Source organism: Amblyomma mixtum, chromosome 2 (genome assembly GCF_055824585.1).
Source record: "Amblyomma mixtum isolate Tamu chromosome 2, ASM5582458v1, whole genome shotgun sequence".
Classification (NCBI taxonomy): Eukaryota; Metazoa; Arthropoda; class Arachnida; order Ixodida; family Ixodidae; genus Amblyomma; species Amblyomma mixtum.
The window spans coordinates 128459967-128473458 of NC_143013.1; the positions used below are offsets into that span (position 1 = coordinate 128459967).

General features: G+C 44.4%; 1 protein-coding gene across 3 annotated transcripts; it reads left to right on the forward strand.

The window, feature by feature from the left end:
* Positions 1 to 406: 406 nt before the first annotated feature.
* On the forward strand, positions 407 to 11264 carry LOC149360847 (uncharacterized). 3 transcript variants are annotated; one of them, XM_089572529.1, is made up of 11 exons: positions 407 to 655; positions 738 to 826; positions 2106 to 2307; positions 2625 to 2717; positions 3068 to 3160; positions 3527 to 3619; positions 5858 to 5917; positions 6679 to 6740; positions 9095 to 9317; positions 10702 to 10821; positions 11162 to 11264. In XM_089572529.1, exons 1-10 carry the CDS (start codon positions 469 to 471, stop codon positions 10815 to 10817), a joined length of 1218 nt encoding a protein of 405 aa, XP_089428655.1. In that variant the 5' UTR covers positions 407 to 468; the 3' UTR covers positions 10818 to 10821; positions 11162 to 11264. The 3 variants fall into 3 exon arrangements, with proteins under 3 accessions (XP_089428655.1, XP_089428656.1, XP_089428657.1); XM_089572530.1 differs by having other exon boundaries at positions 5861 to 5917; XM_089572531.1 differs by lacking the exon at positions 3068 to 3160.
* The last annotated feature ends 2228 nt before the right edge of the window (positions 11265 to 13492 follow it).

The window sequence follows — 13492 nt, forward strand, 5'->3', positions numbered from 1 at the left end:
TTGTGCATATCCTCTTTTTTCTGTGGTTAGCTATTCTTTATTACAGGTTGTAATGACGCTTAATAGGGCGCTAGAAAGTCTAAATCGCTACACACAATCGGTAGCAAGTCAACTTTTACTGAAACTGGTCGATTAAAAAAGAACCTTGAGCAAAGTTCACGACCTCTTTAAAGGTTTCGTGCTTCAGCGAACCAATGACAGCGAGAAAATAGCAACAGGTTCGAGAAGGAGGCACTGCTTGCATATACACCAGGCCGACAGCAGCGCGCAAGCCGGCGGTAGCGCCATCTGCCCAAGTAGAGCAGAGTATTTCTTCTCCAAGTATGCGTTCGCGCCGCTAAAGTTGAACCTTAGGAATCGCTGCTCTAACGCGGTTCGGCCTGCTGTCATGTGATATGTGCTGAGCCTGAGCGTAGTAAACAAAGGGACGTCGGCGTCGTTGTGGCGTGTGAGCAGTACTTAGCTGCAATGTATTACGTGCTTATTCAATACGACGGCGAACAGCGGAAATACGTTGTCAAAGACAACGATATTCGGAACTTCGTCCCTCGAGATATTGAAGATTTTGAGCGAGGCAAATTGTACGAAGTGTTTTGGCAGGGCGACGACAAAACACGCGGGGGATTTTACGACGCCAGGATTATTCACATGACCGGTGAGTCCAGCTTTACTCAAATGCGCCTTTGACCAGTGCTCGCAAGACGTGTTCGTTCTGATATTATGATGCTTTTCAACAGAAACCGAAGAAGAAATGATGTCGTGGCGGGAAGAACGCAGAGAGAGGTCAACGAAGCGCGGCAGCCATGGCGCGCCACCCAAAAAGAAGGTAAGCAACGAACAGCGAAGCAACGAGAAGGACGAACACAGCGCTGTGTTCGTCTTTCTTCTCTTCCTGCTTCTTTTCTTTGGCCGTATGCCGTTGCGCTGAAAAACCATGAGCTTAAATCAAGAATACCAACTAGCCCAAAACTAACTGTACTGAAGTAAGCAACTAGTTGAGTGCCCTAGCTGTGCCGTACTCGTGGAGTTAATACACATTTTGCATTCGTATATGGCGAGAACTGAGGAATGGCATGCACTGAACTGTTATGCCACCAGTTTCAGTCGCTTAGGAGCTCGGCGTGTTTTCGGCATTGCGAACATCTCGGCAATATTGAGAAACCTGAAAGGTACTTTTTTTTTTTGTTCCTAAGAACCGGGTTTGAAAGTAGGATATTAAAGTGCAAGGTCTTGGCCTTCTTTCCGCGGTTGTAGACGTTAGGGCAGCGGTATCATTACTAGGGAAGTAGCAGAATCAGCTACGGATGTCGCCGCACAGCGGTGAGCAAACCAGTCTAGAGCGCGCGCTTCGGCTTTCTAGATAATCGCACGCACGTGTATACTATCCCAATAAAAAAAGATGCAAACAGCGCGGCTCCTATGCACTCCGCTGTTCGCATTTCTTGCCGCCGCGATTGTTTGTACTGCCGCTAAAATGTGAACCAAGCACATTTGGCTCACATTTCTTTTTAGTGCTTCCATTTGTAATGTGATGCATCTTGGGACGCGCAGTTTTTGTCACCCGCTGTTTAATAGTCCGCGGGCCTATTGTGCTTTTGTTCGTTCATTCCTTTCTAGCTGGGAAGTCCCCACATTTCACTGCATTGCCTTTTCAGTACTATGCATGGTTGTTTGGTTGCTTTTCCTGATTTGGGTTGGAGATAAATGGAAAGCGTTAGTGCCTCCTCTATGCTCATTGAAAAACAGATCTCTGCCACTTATTGGGTAGGGTACATCATTTGTTTGAATTCTGAAATGATTGCACCTAAAGGCAGCTCAAAATGGTGGATATTGTTCATCATATTTCCTCAATGCACTTTGTGAGGGAATGCAATAATGCACATACTTATGATAGGTGCACTTTCCAAAAGATTGTGTGACACACGGCAAATAACAAATTTGGTTTAAACCTTTTCTAGTCTTGGCAACCTGGATATGACTGTTTATGTGTTGTGCCAGATGTGTTGCTGGTTAAGAATAGGTTCTCATTTATTTGGCATGTTGTCTTGAATGTCCTTTGTGCGATCTAAGCATGAGGTTCTGTCATCTTGATTTCTTGGTTGTAGGCAAGGCAGGACGTGAGAGCGAGGGCTACTTCTCAGCGGAGAGCTGAGGAGAGCCTTTTCGACAGCCAAGACGTTGCAGCAGGTGGCAGCTTGCTCTGCAACATGGAAAAGGAAGTGGAGCACCTTCGGGCTGAGGTTACCAACCTCAGGAAGATGAACGAGCAGCTACAAAAGGCGCTATGTGCAAAGATATTTGAAAGTGGTGCGTAAAAAGATAATGCTAACCTAGTGTTTGATATCAGTCGTCCTAGCTTACTCTCAGTGTATGCTTGCTTGTACTGTGGAACAAGAGCATATCCTCTAACCTATTTTTTCGGTATGCTTGATGGAGATAGGATTTTTGTACATATATTCAGTAGTTATTGAACCAGAAAATTTCAGCACGTGCTTGTTGTAGAGAATGTGTGATTAGTTTATCTTGTCTCATGTGAGCAGACAAAGTAAATACTTTTCAAGCAGAGGGAATGTTCTGGTGTAATCACTGGCGGCAACCGCTTCTCGTTCTATACCTATTCTTAGCTGCCAGCTGCCAGTCTGGGGGGGTGGCACCATCTGGCCCTGGACACGTCCTCCCTTCAGCTGCTCCAGCTTCACTGTCACCAGTGCCGGAAGGTACTTGGTTTCATTCCTTTTTTATTGCAGCTGCCTTCCTGGCATAATTTTAAATATTTATGCATGTCTCAAAGCTACATCCTAGTGTCTGCTTCCCTTTGAACAGAAAAAATGTGCATTTATAATAATTATTCAACCAGCGACTTTCAACAAATGCTTCTTATGGAGAATTTCTACAGGTGGCATGCACTGGCTCACAGCCAGTGCATGGCTGGCTCACAGCCAGCCAGGCCATTGTTGCCAGTCAACATTCACAGTGCTTGAAATAAATCTACTCATGGACTTGACACATATTTTATTTTACTTCATTGCTTCTCTTGTCACTGGCAACCATTTTTTTATATGCTTAGCTGCCAGCTGCCAGTCTGGGGTGGTGGCACCATCAAGTCCTGAGCATCTATCACCTTCAGCTACAGCATCTTCACCATCACCAATGCCTCAGGGTACTTGGTTTCATCGTATTTTTATTATAGCTGCCTTCCTTGCCTACTTTTAAATATTTCTGCATCTCTCAAAACCACATCCTAATATCTGCTTCCCTTTGAACAGAAGAAATGAGCATTTGGCATAATTATTGAAACAGGAACTTCGAACAGATGTTTCTTATGGAGAATGTGTAAAGTGCATCGTGTTTCATGTGAGGACGGAAAGGAAATACTTTTCAAGCAGGGAGAAAGGATTCATGCCTTTGCTACCAGTTGACATTCATGTTTTTTGGAACAAAGCTACTCGCAGGCGTGACGCATATTTTATTTTACTTCATTGCTTCTGTTGCCTTTGGCAATCATTTCTTTTTATCTATTCTTTAGCTACCAGCTGCCAGCCTGGGTTTACGGCACCTCCAGGCCCTGGACACGTCCTCCCTTCAGCTGCACCACCTTTGCCGGCACCAGTGCCTCAGGGTACCTGGTTTCATTACTTTTTATTACAGCTGCCTTCCATGACTAAATTTATATTTTTCCATGTCCCAAAGCTATATCCTAGTATCTGTTTGAAGAAATCAGCGTTTGCAGCAAGAAATTGCCTCAACTCCTTGGATGGTACGTTAATACAGGCAAGCCCACTTAAAATGGCCGCAGTTATAATAATAATGCTTGCTTATTACCTGTGAGGGTAGTGCTACCATCAAAATATGTATTAGGTCCATGCCATCGTATGAGATGCAACAAACTATATTGGCCGCACAAATTGGTTACAGCGAACTATGAGACCCTGTAAAACTGCCCCTGCTGTCGGAAACCCTCTTTTTTCTCGGGAGCTGAGATATTGCTGACCTGATATTGCTGGTGGTGACCCCGGCATCGGAGAGCCAGTCACTGACGAAAATACAAGCATTAACACGTTATAACTACGAACGTTGTCCAGTCGCCAGAAAAATGATGAAGGCGATGACGAGGAGGCTGACCTACCACCATCTGTTGTGGAGGCTTCCGCTGCGGTTAGCTATATCTCCTTCCTTAAGCTCCCCGCCGCAATGGCTCAGTGATTAGGGCACTCAGCTACTGAACCAAAGCTCCCAGGTGTGAACCCAGCTGCGGCGGCCGCGTTTCAATGGAGGTGAAACGTGAAAGGCGCCTGTGTTGCACGTGTCATTGCACGTTAAGCATCCCCAAGTGGTCGAATTTATTCCAGGGCCCTCCACTATGGCATCTCTTTCTTCCTTTCTTCTCTGACTTCCTCCTTTACCCCTTCCCTTACTGCGCGGTTCAGGTGTCCACCAAGATGTGAGACAGATGCTGGGCCATTTCATTACCTCAAAAACCTATTTTCCTCCCTAAGGCAGCTAATGGGTAACACCGAGATCGGGAAGGGGTATTCGACTGTTCTGGAGAGCTTGGAAAGCAATATAATAAGCCTTAGTTTAAATAGACAGACGTGCATAACGAATAGCGGTCTGGCTTTTGTAATTTTGACCTTAACATGGAAAGTCCACTTACTTTGAACTTCGGATATAACGAACGCAATCCACGCAACTATGAGGTTTGTTATGAGTGGGCTTGACTGTGTGTAAACTGGTGACATACTTGGAGTGGGACAAATGTTCACTTTAGTAGAACTTGAACCACTAGCAGGGATCAGCTGACCGTTGTCTTTTTCTTGTGCTGTTATACTGCAAATGTGTCAGTGACTGTTTTGAGAACAAACAGGCGTTAAAGCCCTTGTCCACACCTAGTAGGTGTAACATTGCAGTGTCCTAAAATTTTGTGGGTTTCCACAAGGTCAATATTTTTATCACAAATTATTGGGCACTTTTCATGAATGAATTTCTTATTTTGGGCTTGAAATGAAATGGCTTTCATACCCTATGCTCCTGGCTGTATACAATGAAACTGATATTTTGCTGACCTACTAGCTCTCCTTCCGTATGGAACTGATGGAATCGTTTGTATCAAGAAGGCAACTTGTGTGTGAATAAAACTGATTTATTACTGTATGCTACCGTTAACAAATTCATACAGCACTATTCTCCCTATCATCGTGAACCTTCAGTGTTTACTGTGTATCTGATACCTGCAGTTGGGTTTGCACTTGGCCTACTGTAAAGAAAAATTAGTTGAGTGGCTCATTGTTTCATTGTTTTTGTTCATGGTTTTTCACGTAACGCCGGTTTTAAGCCCAATGCTTTGGGTGTTTTCTTACACTCCTGAAAAGGCCTATACTTAGCACTGTGCAATTCAGGAAAGTTTTTGTCTGGTAGCAAAAATTTACAAATCATGTGAGCTGCGCGTGTATTCTGTATTATTTTGGCTGTGTTACTCAAAAGGAGCTTTTGACGCCTAGTATTTTATTCATAATCTGCATGAATATTGATTAAAACTGCATATATGCATGACATTTTTATTTGATATTATTGTTGCCACTGCCTACGCCTGACCAAGCCACTTATTAAAGTTGTAAATAAGTCATCATTTGGCAAGCACGCGTCCTAATTACGAGGCATTGAAGTTGAAGTCCATGCCCAGAATTTGCAAAAAATATTGCACTTTGAGCAATCCTACCTTTTTCAAAAGTGTTGAGAAGAAAGATAGTTCTTGAAACAAGTAAAATCTTTGTAATGCACAGAAAATTTTATTGTACTGATTACGTTCTGCAAAAGTGCATTGGTAATTTTTACAGAGAATGACTTTGTGCTGTTGCAGCAGCCGCAGCTGTTGGGACTGGACAAATTCAGGTGCAGACTATTCCAAGGCCAAATAAAGGTATGTACTTCCATATTCTGTGCTAACCGCCTTTATTTCCTGGCCACTGCGGTGGCTCAGTGGTTATAATGCTCGGCTGCTGACCTGAAGGATACGGGTTCGATCTGCCTGCAGCGGCTGAATTTCGATGAAGGCGAAATTCTAGAGGCCCGTGCACTGTGCGTTGTCAGTGCACGTTAAAGAACCCCAGGTGGTCGAAATTTCTGGAGCCGTCCACTACAGCATCCCTCACCGCCTGAGTCACTATGGAACATTAACCCCCCTCCCCAAGAAATGCACCAGCACATTGCATTTCTAAGCGCCAAAGCATCAGTCGATCTGATGCAACCTGCGGTGAGGAATGCTGGACGTCATTCAAGCCTTCTTGTTGGCTTGGTAGTCAAAGGAAGGTGCCTTGCATTCTTGACACACTGTGTTATGTGGTCTCCCAATCACAAGGAGTGGCGGACAGTGTGTGCCAACAGCATGGCTGTGTGCCATTCATGCTGGTGGCAAGTAGGATAGTGACCCTGTCCTTGCTTTCTATGCCTCCCGTGCAAGGGTCATCTCTGAAGGGGATGATCTTATCTGGAAATGCCTTGCAAAGCAGCACGGTCTTGTTGTCATTGAAAAAATGAAGGCCATCTGTATTAATGTGGTAAAATTGGGCCAGCCTATCTTCTCTGCAGCTGTGTCTAATAAAAGCATGCTCCAATTTTGGCACATCGACATTTTTCTGTGTTGCTTGCTGCACTCCCTTTAATTTCTGCTCGTTTTTACAGCACTTGGACAGGCTGGCCAGGAGATTGACGAAACTGTGGGGGCATTGAATGAGGCAGGAGAGGTAAGCTTTTTAACCCCATTTTTCCTGGCATGCTATACAGACTCAAAATTTTCGATTTTTATCCTTGACAAATGCCCAGCTAATGTCACGAAGCTTTTATAATGATGGAGTGTCATAGTGTGGTGTATCCAGCTGCTGCCTGCTTAAAGTCGTGGCCTAACGTGGAGTATTTTTTCATCAAAATAATTTTGTAGTAAGGAGCAGTTAACTACCTTTTCAATTCAGAACTTTGCAGCTATTGTGAAAGTTCTCTGCAGGGATTGTAATATTGAATTGTCACCGATTTAGATTTGAAAGGAAAAGGTGAAATTAACTTCAGAGGCATAACTAATGCCGGAATGAAAATGTATTGAAAATAATTTTAACAAATAACTAGGCTTCAGAAAGAGTGATTACATTGTCTGGTTTTTATTCTCAGAACTTGATACTTAGGTGCTTCAGGTATTGATAGTTCAACGACACTTGTTTTTGAGGATAATGAGAGTGAAAGTTCGCATTTATCTCCCACTTTTTTTTACTCAAACCCATTACGTTAGGATTCCAGTTGACCTTGCATGATGCGCCGTGCCATGTAAGTATGTGTGGACATATTTGCTAAAATTATAGAATCTGGCACCTTTCTCTTTCCACTTAGCACTAAGTCTGTTAACGCACTAGTGTGCCAGTCCTAGTGTGAATGGCTCTGCAGTGATGGATCAGTATTTAGGGCACTCAACTGCTGAGCCAGAGGATGCAGGTTCAGTCCCGGCTGCAGCAGTCTCGTTTCGATGGAAGTAAGTCGCAAGGTGCCAGCGTACTATGCGATGACAGTGCTCCTTAAAGAACTCCAGTTAGCTAAAATTGCCACAGCTCTCCACTGCAGTGTTTCTCGTGGCCAATTTTGCTTTGGGACGTTAAAGTACATATAGAGTTTCACAAGGGAACAGCAGGTCTCAATTAGTAGCGAGGTGCTGGAAGTAGTAAGGGAATAATACGTCTAGTTATGGCATGTATTGGCCACTGATCCGGATCATGAGCCGAAAATAACTGGAAAAATAAGACTGGGGTGGAGTGCTTAAGGCAACTTCTCTCAGATCATGAATAGCAGTTTGCCATTTACCCGCTGCTGTGTCGCAGGGGTTAAGGCGCTAGTCTACCAAGCCAGGGTACCCAGTTGTAAACCCGACCGCGGCGGCCGCATTTCGATGAAGGCTGAACGCGAAAGGCGCCCGGTGTGCTGTGTAATATCAGTGCACGCTAAAGATTCCCAGGGGGTCGAAATTATTCTGGAGAAAGGTCGGCACCTCTTTCTTTCTTTCTTCTTTCACTCCCACCTTCCTCCCTTTCCTTGCAGCACAGTTCAGGTGTCCACTGAGATATGTGTGACAGATACTCCACCATTTCCTTTCCTCAAAAACAAATTTACCAGTTTACTACTATCCCTCAACAGAAAAGTAAACAATATCTGTATTTTACTGGTACTCATCTATGAGTCAGAAATGTGGAGGCTAACAAAGAGGGTTCCTGCTTAAGTTAAGGACAACGCAGCGAGCTATGCAAAGAAAAATGATAGATGTAACGTTAAGAGCTCAGAAGGGGGGGGGGGGGGTGAGAGATCAAACGCGAGTTAATGATATCCTACTCGAAATCGAGAGGAAAAAATGGGTTTGGGCAGGGCATGTAATGCGAAGGCAAGATAACCGCTGGTCCTTAAGGTTGACGGAGTGGATTCCAAGAGAAGTCAAGCAGAGCAGGGAGCGGCAGAAGGTTAGATGGGCAGATGATATCAAGAAGTTTGTGGGGATACAGTGGCAGCAATTGGCAAAAAAAACAGTTAATTGGAGAGATGTGGGAGAGTCTTTTGCCCTGCAGTGGGCAGAGTCAGGCTGATGATGATGGTCATACCATCCTAGTGTAAATATGTATGTGTTCTACCAGAAGTACATTGAGTTAAAAATGTAGACTGAGGATACGGATGTCACTACTTAGTAAGCTAGGCTAGGTGATGCTGGATGACTTGTTCTGTGAGCTTTCAGCCTCCTTTTGCCTTGAGAAGCTCCTCGTAACATCTTTGCATCATTCACTTTTAACTTAATGTGCACGATATATCGGTGTATGTCATAATTGCTTATTAGAGCATGCAGCCATTTTGCTGCTTGAGTGTCAGGGAAAATCAGGGCAATAAGAAACATGTTTAAATATTACTCTTCCTTGATTAACACTTGTCAGCCATCTGTAAAGGTGTCCCTTGGTTTCAATTTGCCAAGTAAATTGGAATTGGCAGTACATGATTGAATGTACATACACTAGTGCATGCATGCACATGTATGCTATGTCAGCTGCACCATGCATATACATAATATTTGCTTCTGCAGGTCCACTTGGGTCATGGCAGTTACACTGCACCGGCTACTTGGGAGAGGCTCTTGGCCTTGCCTGGGGACTCTGCCTTCTGCAAGCAGTTGGCCGTGAGCATCTGGGGAAGCGACGTGCTTTCCCAGAGGACATTGACGGGAACACTTTCTAACAATGCCCGTTCTAAAGGGGCAACAAAAGTGTTCCCGCCACTGTCCCCTGTAAAGGTGGCTGCAGTGTCAGGTGAGCTGAAAATTGTAATTCTGGTTTCACGTGTGACTACCCTTTGAATTTTATTGGTGCCACCAGAAGAGTGTAATTTGCAAAAATCGCAGACCTCCCTCTTTATCTCTTAGCACTCCACATCTTTTCAGAGTACTTCCTAAGCATTGTTCTTCCATTCTGAGCAGCAATAAAAAAAAAGCCAGCACGTGCACCGTATAAACGTGTATAAGGGATGCACTTGTGTACAGGCCGAAGTAAACACTAAAAGAGAGTGTGTAAGGGCGCACACAGACTTTCCATGAACCACGTGGGAATAGCCTTCGAAATGCATGCGCTCAGGCACTTGCAGGTGCTGCCAACAGATGGCGCCCTAGGCCGCGGGTCATCATCAGTAACTTTTTCTTCTGCCACGAGCTCCCGCTCTCCGTATGAGCATCAGTATCTCCAACTTTTTGTTGCTGTCAAAGCCACAGAAGTTGTGGTAGTGTGGTAGTTTTATGTAGTTGTGTGTTTTGTGTGCTACCGCCGAGCATTGCAATTTTAGCAAGGTGGGCAAGCACCTTAATAACTTACACAGCTGGGAATTCGCCCTTAAACGCAGCAAGCGTGTGACAAGCAGAAAATTCGATGTGGATGAGAAATCCATCCAGCGATGGTGCAACCAGAAGGGTGCGTTAAGGAACACAAGCTGCAAAAAATGCGATTTCTGAGGCAAGCCCTGCAAATTCCCCCGAACTGCAAGGGCTGCTCTGCTATGTTATGGAAGTGAGGAACAGTACACGTTGACAACGGACTTGCTGTGTGACTTCCTGTGGGATGAGCATGCACCAGAGCACAGCCCCAGCTCTTATTCAGAAGACTCAAGGAGTGATGACTGAATGTAGAATAACTCTCACTCTTTCCCTGATTTGTGTGTTTTTGCTTAAAAAGAAAAAAATTTTGCACATTTCGAATATGGGGTGCAACCCGAAAATTGGCCCTCATATATGGAAAAAAAGTGCGACCCTTACACACGTTTATTCGATCTTTTTATTTCGTTTAGTGTTTCATTGCGGGATTGAATAGTCTGCAATTTTCCTATAAATCTAAGCATGCATTTAAGACCCATTGGAAAATTTCATTCGCTGTCATGAGCTTGTATTGCTTGGTAAAGTTTTCTGCGCTGTAGTACGGAAGAAGTTTGATAAAGTTTTGAAATTGTGTTTTTTCTTAAATTTGGCTGTGAGTTTCACGCTGAGGTACAAGTAAAAGTGCATAAGAACGAGTTACCAAATTAGACGGCCAGTTTTATTCTATGTTGCCCAATGATTTTAATTTGAGCAATTTTTTGGGGGAGCAGAATTTTCTAGACTTGGGGTCCTAGAGGCCTAGCTTCCCTCAGGGTTTTTTTTCTTTTTTGCAGATTCCTTCTGGTATTTCCTTAAGTTGAAGGGTTGCCCTCCTGAAGAATTTACGCGGCGGCACAAGAAGGTGGCTCGGTATTTGGCACAGAAATGCTCTGATCTGCGCCGCTCATAATTCAGTGAGTATTTTTTGCCCACAGCAAAGAATTCATTGCTAGTGCATGAAAGGTAAATGCATATACAGTTAGTTGCTCTCCCGTAAGTTCATTTGAGAGCTGCACATGATGCAAAACTGCAAGAAAACATTTACTTTACTCTTACTTGAGCCCTACTCACCTGCTGATTTGTAGATACCTCTTTAGTGGCTCTGTAAGAGCAGTAGCTGAAAGAGTGTGCAGCTGAATGGATAGCATTTAACGTGCATAAAGTAACTGTGTAATATACATGTCTCATTACCATGCCATTATTAGGTGTACCCTTATTGCAGAGCTTAAGTGTCCCCTTAAATTTTTTTTCCAGGTTCGACCAGCCGAGAGTAGAAGCCACCAAGGCATCGTGGGATTTGTGCCATTAACAGAGTAGCCTGGAGTATTTTGTGCAATAAAGTGAGCATTAAATTTGTTTTTGGCATGGCATTGCTTTGGGGTGCATGCATTGAGCTCACTGCTCTGCAGCTACCCATGCGTGTGGAGGGAAATGGCTTTGAGAACAATTCTGGAGTCCTGACGACACAACACAACAGGACAGAAGACACAACAGGACAGAAGACACAACAGGACAGAAGACACAACAGGACAGGACACAACAGGACAGAAGACACAACAGGACAGAAGACACAACAGGACAGGACACAACAGGACAGAAGACAGACAACATGCCAAAAACATGACAGGACAGGAGACAGAAACACAACAGAAATTTTCTGTTGTAATCCTGTAGTGTTTTTTGACTGGGAATGTTCAAAAAAACATTTGCAAATTTAATATAAACTCGCTTTACTTCATTTAAGTCTATAAAACACCGCGAAAAAGCTCCAAATCTATTTTTTCTTTCGTTCCGGACGGTTGTGCTAGGTTTCGGCTGCGTTTCGGGCAGCTGCAGACGGTAGCAGTGTAGCTGGAGGTCCCATTAGGCTTGCGCGCTCCAGAATCGAGAGCGTATATAAAATCTAGGCTGAATTGCAGCTTAAACTTTATCGTCGAAGCAAGGTAAGTCATAGCGAAAAGCAACAAACCAGTAGTTGCCGGTAAACATGCCGACCGAAATCGCAAGGACTGCTGAATTGGCTGAAGCGGGCGGCTCTCGCTTGAAAGGACGTCGCCATGTTTTCACGCCAAGGGCGCAAAAGCCGCAACTGCCGATTGCGTTCGTACGCTAACGGTAGCCCGTCGCCCGCGCGAATCGCTTCAGCGCATTCCGTTGTTCGACTAAGCGTAGTAAATTGGGGCGACGTCACGATGACGTAGCAGGAAGGCGGGTCCGTGTCGTTGCGCCGCCGCCACCGCGGCTCGAGCCAATCAGCGAAGAGCGAATGCGACATGTCGCAAAAGGCGACACCGGGAGAATACCACCCCGGCCCGTGTCCCGAGTGCCCTTGCTTCGTATTCGTAAACTTTGCGCCCAAGAAAACATTATAATAACTGTTCCTCTTTCACGTTCGGCTATCTAAATTGAAGAAATGACCGACTGAACACTTGCGTGAAATTAAGGAAGTAATGGGCGTCGACTGACAACGCCTTGCATGCGTAATCACGCAAAGTCTGCGATAACTCTTTGGGCGTACAACTTCGAACGGGCATGCTCTACAATGTTACCAAATGGGCGCCTCCCAAATGGGGTTGTGGCAGAAGCTAGAAAGTTCATTAATATATTAGAGTTAATTTTGTGCTGGACGGTGAGAATAAGCAGTTCATTTTGTGTCTCCTAGCCGCATAACTTAGGTACAGATGTGGATTTTATGTATCATTTTACGCTTAGCTTTTGGGAATTCGTAAACGTTAATTTTGATCGCCCTATATACTGCAATACGTTACTTGTGCGGGAGAGGTCTTCTATTGATCTCAACCTACCGGATGTATACCAACAAACAGGCCATTTAAGGTTTTCCATAAGTATAGTTTATGGGACAGCCAAGCCAGCCGTTGTGCATAATCGCAGAATTTAAATGTTTCACTTTAGCTAAGAATTAAGGCCATCATTTCGGCGGTAATGAGAGGCCATTTTTCTGACTAGCTGGGCTTTCGTTCCATTCAATTCGTTAGTTCCCCTTCACCTCTGATGTATTATTATCGCAGGGGTTACTTTTCAGTCTCCGAATATGTCAGCTTTTCCCTTTCTTGTTTGTGAGCTATCTTGCTATGGGCTTTCTCGGAAGGAAGAGAGAAAAAAGCCGTAGCAAGCAAGAACTGTTATAGCAGCGTAACAAAAAAACAATGCACCTTTGTCGCTTACACAGCATCTCCAAATAAACGTGCATGTCCGTTTCACTCTTGAAACTTAATGATGGTTCAGGAGTGGATCATACTGCGCTTTTTTGTTCTTTGGTGTTTTGAGAGAAATGAAACAGCTTATTTAGCAATGTGGTGAGCTGCTGTGGTGATGTAAAGCGCAATTTGGTCTGGCGCTGCTCCTTTCACTTAAATAACAAAGCGAAAGAAAGGAAACAGAAAGCAGCCAACTACTGAAAGATATCTTACCCTTCTGACGGAAAGTAGAAGTCGTAGGTAACGGATTTGGTTTTTGGATCCAAGTTTGTACGGGTTGCTTCAACACATTCAAAAAGCATGTCTTTATCAGAGCGCGTGATGGCGATGCCCTCCGGAAAGGCCTTCCAAACCTGCAAGAATATGA

What these genes read in the sequence shown, in the direction of transcription:
- LOC149360847 (XM_089572529.1), top strand. Translation starts at nt 469, where the DNA reads ATGTATTACGTGCTTATTCAATACGACGGCGAACAGCGGAAATACGTT. An exon ending in TGCAAAGATATTTGAAAGTG is followed by an intron (nt 2,308 to 2,624) that starts GTGCGTAAAAAG and finishes ACCTATTCTTAG; the next exon opens with CTGCCAGCTGCCAGTCTGGG. An exon ending in AAAGGTGGCTGCAGTGTCAG is followed by an intron (nt 9,318 to 10,701) that starts GTGAGCTGAAAA and finishes TCTTTTTTGCAG; the next exon opens with ATTCCTTCTGGTATTTCCTT.